General features: G+C 45.3%; 1 protein-coding gene across 1 annotated transcript; it reads right to left on the reverse strand.

Annotated features, from left to right (window-relative positions):
• Window positions 1-4,193: 4,193 nt before the first annotated feature.
• Window positions 4,194-4,845, reverse strand: LOC123041963 (putative lipid-transfer protein DIR1). Its single transcript, XM_044464507.1, has one exon. It carries the CDS (start codon window positions 4,765-4,767, stop codon window positions 4,450-4,452), a length of 318 nt encoding a protein of 105 aa, XP_044320442.1. The 5' UTR covers window positions 4,768-4,845; the 3' UTR covers window positions 4,194-4,449.
• Window positions 4,846-5,359: the final 514 nt, after the last annotated feature.

Here is a 5,359-nt window from a genome sequence, read left to right on the forward strand (position 1 = left end):
CTTCTTGTTTACCATGGTTGTGCCCTATGGTTTATGTACTACAATTCGTACTTCGATGCAAACTAGGGCATGTTTGGTTGCCCGCATAACGCAAGCCAGGCCCGCATAACGCAAGCCAGGCCCGAGCGAGGCACGTGGGCGACGGGGGCTGCACGTTGCTTCCCAGAGCGCCTGCAGTTATTACCCTCACCTTCCCTCACCGCTCTCTCTCCCCTCTCCCCTCTTCCATCTCCCCACTCTCACCGACGGCTGCGGCGGCATGCAGCAGATCGGAGAACAAAAAGTCAACCTATGGCCACCTTCACCGGCATCCGCAGCAACAACACTTCGGCAATGACGGTAAGCTATTTCCTCCCTCCTCGCATACTACATCGCATTCGATTCGAGTTTCGATTCGATCCGCGTTAGGGGAATGGGGAATCGGGGTAAACACCATAGAAGTGACCATAACATCATCATGACTACCGGTACATATGAGGTTCCAGATCCCAATTGAGTACAATAGTAATGGGATTAGGGTTCATCTTACATAGTACACACAGATCTTAGCCTCGGGCACCCTGGAGGCAATTGGAGCGGCGGGTGGGCTTGGTCTTGGTCTTCTCCTGCACCATCGTCTCTTCTTCCTCACCGGAGTCCACCTCGATTGGTATCCTTCGGTTTCTTGTCTCCGGCGCCCTCACAATCATCGCCACCGCATCCTCTTCTTCCCCTTCCGTAGGCACAATATTTGTGGTGAAGTACACGCCGGCACGATGTTCATGAGGACGCCGATACTGTCTGTACATGGCCCACTTTGCTCTTTGTCCAGCATCGCTGGGTTCAGCCTGATTCATGGCCCAACGAAGTATGAACATAGCGCCCTTCATTGGGTTAGGAATCAGTGTCTTCAACTCCTTCGGTATCGCCTTCTTCACCACAGCGTCTGACTCTTCGTGCAGCTCTTCCATGCTGCTGAAGTTTGAGCACATTTCCATGGTGTTCACAAACTTGGTGCGGTCACCCAGCGAGCACCCTAGGTGGAAAGCCCTCCATCCAATGCCCCAAGGAAAGGGTTTTAAGTTGGCGTTGGGGTTGGGGTTGGACTTGTTGGAGTTCATGGCGTTAGGTTGGAGGAAGAGTGAGAGACGGATAAGTGGTGACCGGCAAGGTGGGTTAATAAAGGGGCACACAAGCATAGGTTTTAATGGCGATGTTGCAAGGTTCATAATGCACATGCTGACCAGCCTTTGAACCTCTTCATAATGTAGATCGACACGGAGAACAAGGAAAAGGAGGTGGTGCCATCGAAGGAGCAGGACAAGGGCAAGGACGAGGTGCCGCCCTCAGAGGTGACACCCGTGCAGGTGACGCCTGTCCAGAGCCCGGACACGGACGACGACGTGCCGGAGGTGCCCCCCACTGGCAAGCACCGGAACTACGGCCACTACCGTGAGGAGGAAGGGCCAACCACCTTCTGCAAGGTGATCATGGCCCCCCAGCTCGAGGCCATACCTATGTTGTTGGACTTCACGAGGCACTTCCTATCCGTGATGCAGGAGTTCAAGCTGAAGACAAACACCGGCTGCTTCCGGAGGGTCACAGTCCGGCTGTTGAACGGCAGGGTCACCCTCGATCAGGGCTGGACCACCTTCGCCTCCATCTATCAGATCAAGATAGGCTTCATGGTTTAGGGTTTAGGGTTTAGAGGCTGCATTTGCTCACCCAGCCTCATATGAGCCAGGCTTGAGCTAGTCAGGCCCGATCACTACGGGCGTCAAACACGCCCCTAATGTTTTTGCTCTCCACTCTATGTACCTCAAACTCTAGTTGTGCAGGGCGTTGAAGACTTCTGATAAGCTGCTGAGCTACGCAAATGCAAAAGCTAAGCAGCAGCTCGAAAAGGCGGAGAAACTACAACACGTCATAGAAAGGGGAGGTCGCGTGGTGGGAGCAATTATAAAAGTACTCCAGAGCATGCAGCCCACCGAGGATCATCAGACCTCCAAATCGAAACCGTCTCGCAAGTAGTGAGATGTGGTGGCGTAGATGTTGTGTTTGATTATGCAAATCAGGAATCCTGCCTTTCCTGTCAGCGTTCTAGGACAGGTCCATTTACTAGTTCCGGGTAGAATGCTTCCTGAATTGAACGAACTGAAATGCTATATGCTTTCAGGATCTATTTCTCTAGAAACCTGAATAGTGTTAATGCTAAAGACGAGCATGTTTTCTAAAGATAGACATTGACTGCAATTTACTGTTGTAATTCTCCAAATTCATCATAGATACAAAATCAACTATAAAGAAAAATATTTTTAAGGGCCTCAATGACTTGAAGAAATTTGGAAGATTCTGTTTCATAGGAATTTTTGTTGGTATGTAAGATTGAGAACTACATATGATTTTTTTATGGTTCCTATATATAAGTCTTTTAGATATTCCCATATGGACTACATACGGAGAAAAATGAGTAAATCTACACTCTAAAATATGTCTGCATACATCCGTATGTAGTCTATATCGAAATCTCTAGAAAGACATATACGTATTTAGGAACGGAGGGAGTAGTTTGCATGCAATCTCAGAGAAAAGTACACTAATATCGTGGTAATTCTTCCCTATTCTTATGACAACTATGCAATGCAACTGGTCCTTTAGGAATGTGTATTGTTTCTACGATGCAACCCAACAACTTAGATTACAATTCTACTGGCTTCCTATTTCTGCATCTAGAATCGTAGGAAAGAAGGAGGCCCTCAATATGAAATCAGCAGTCTCAGTATTCTCTCACACAACGTATGAAATCAAGTGTTAGTCTTGCACCAAAATAAAAAAAAGGAGTTGCAGTCTTGACCGGTGGAAGATTGTAATCTTGAGAGAAAATCAAGGGTAGAATCCTGAATACACTAGGATGAGCTTAATTCTCACGTGAATCCGGTGACAGTAGTGTTCAAAACAAAGTAGTTTAGTACTAGTAATTTCTTGTGCTTCAAACACGATAATGGCAATCTGCACGACAAGCAGACAGAGATAGTCTGACTACTCTAGGACACAAGAGCTTCAGCCTCTAGATACATGCCTAGTTAACAAATTGCATAATGGTGCCAAATTCCTGAAGGAGTTCATCTCCACACAGCCATCTTGGCAAGGTTATTTCGTCAACAAATCCGAGCATGTGCAATCGCAAATTCTGATGGTTCCCAGTCCTAGGATGCATGTAGATTTCAACGACACTGGAAAAGCAATTCTAACCAAATACAATACTTGTGTACACTGAATATGTGGCATGCTGAAATGGACCTAGCAACGACTAAGCTCTACTCCTTGGTCGACACACAATGGTTCCTTTACGGATTGTTGCTCTACTCTTCTCTCGCACTTAAATAGAAACATTGTGTGGTGCAACAACCATGTGATGGATATTTTCATGCAATTCAATACTGCCATATAAGCACATGGACATTTTTGTATTGGTACGAGTGTCCCTCCTTCAGCGAAGTAGCTCCCCTATTATAAATTTTGCCTGAATCAATCAACGTTCATAGTGTGCTTCCTACTGGTGACCATATCTGAGAAAGCCCTTACATTTGGTGGGGGCAATTGTAGAGTGATCCCAGAGCACACACACCTCATCCCTCACCGAGGATTATCGGACCTCCAAACTGAAACCACCTAGCAAGTAGTGAGTTGTGCTGGTGTAGACATTATGTTTGATTATGCAAATCAGGAGTCCTGCCTTTCCTGCTTGTATTCTAGCACATGTTCATTTACCAGTTGCTGGTAGGATGCTTTCTGGGATCACCTCCAAATTCTGAACGAACTGTTGTGCTATATGCCTTTTTAATTATACATAGTTACATTTTAGAGATTCTCTAGAAGCCAGAGAGGTGTTGCGGTAGTCTGTTGGATACCATAGGACGTGCATGTTTTTACAATATAAACATTGACTGCAGTTTCTTTTAGCGCACATAGATGAAAAATCACAATCTCTATATAGAATACTCCCTCCGTTCCGATTTACTCATCGTGGTTTTAGTTCAAATTTGAACTAAAACCATGACGAGTAAATCGGAACGGAGGGAGTACTAGCTGCACAAATGGACAGTCGTCTTGATAATTGATTACATAATTATTTACGAGTGCCCAATAGGGGGAAAATGTTGTGGTCAACATTTACTTGTTTGATAGAACATATGCAACTTTTTGACACGAAAGACACCAATATAAGATATTAATTTCATGGGACAACATGCAAGACGCGTTTGCCATCCTTACACTTAACATGCATATACTATTTTATCAAGAGCTTAATGAGATAATCACACTTTCAAATTACACAACAACAATAAGACCGAGTAGGACAATGCTTTTTCAAGTGCTTCTCCACTTATTTAGCCATATATAAGTGTTGATGCAGATGTAGAGCAACCGACTCCTAGATGCTCATGGGTAGTACATCTGAACCAATCATCACGAGCAGTTGTTGGGCATGGTGAGACCGCACTTGCCGGGCAGAGCCATGGCGCGCTTTGCGTCGATGTGGTACATTTTCAGCCATATGCCGGCGATGCCTTTGTAGCGGCAAATGCATGATAGATTGGCCTTCCCAAGCGCAGCACAACACTCAGCCGACGGACTCTCTGTCGGGTTATTCACTGCCGCCGCGGGCTGGCAAAGCTTGAATTCATCATTCGACATGCCGCAGACGCCATGAACACCCTCTAGTGTGGCGAGGGACACCACCATGACAAGCAACAGTGTTGCAGCCAATGCATTTGACTTAGCCATAGCTGTTTGTACTATTATTTTGTATCTAGTGGATTGCCAGTGAAGATTTTTGGTCTTAGCTAGGCTTTACTTTGGGAATGTGTGAGATGAATGTTTGTTGTATGGCTCTATTTATAGGGGCAGCCACTTTGTTCATGCAGTGTGTATTATTCATCAAGCAAGAACTTAGGCGCACCAAGTGCTGCCCACATGCAGAAGCACTATCTTCTTATCATAAAAGAAAAATCAGCACTCGAACCCACTGTGAATGATAACGACTACATAGTTGGCAACAAAGAAATGTAACGAAGTAAAACTACCGATTTCTTTTGAAAGATTAGTGCGAAAATCTCTATAATGTAGTGTACGCCGCAAAATTATCATAGAAAGCGATTCTTCGATTTGCCCAGTCACAAGCTTTTTGCATGCCTTCCAAAAAAGTAAACTTTTTGCAAAAGAAAGACGGCTCATGATAACACTTGAGAATTGAACTGTTTAACCGACCGATCTATTCAGACAACCACCGAAATCTCTATGGTATATGTTCCGCTGCCGAATTATAGGAATGACTTCATTAGTGCTAAGCAAGTGTTTTGCCCTGTACCATGTGTTC

This window comes from Triticum aestivum, chromosome 2B (genome assembly GCF_018294505.1).
Source record: "Triticum aestivum cultivar Chinese Spring chromosome 2B, IWGSC CS RefSeq v2.1, whole genome shotgun sequence".
NCBI classification, from domain to species: domain Eukaryota; kingdom Viridiplantae; phylum Streptophyta; class Magnoliopsida; order Poales; family Poaceae; genus Triticum; species Triticum aestivum.

Bases quoted from the DNA above. Each gene is read 5' to 3' on its own strand.
- LOC123041963 (XM_044464507.1), bottom strand. From the start codon at position 4,767: ATGGCTAAGTCAAATGCATTGGCTGCAACACTGTTGCTTGTCATGGTG.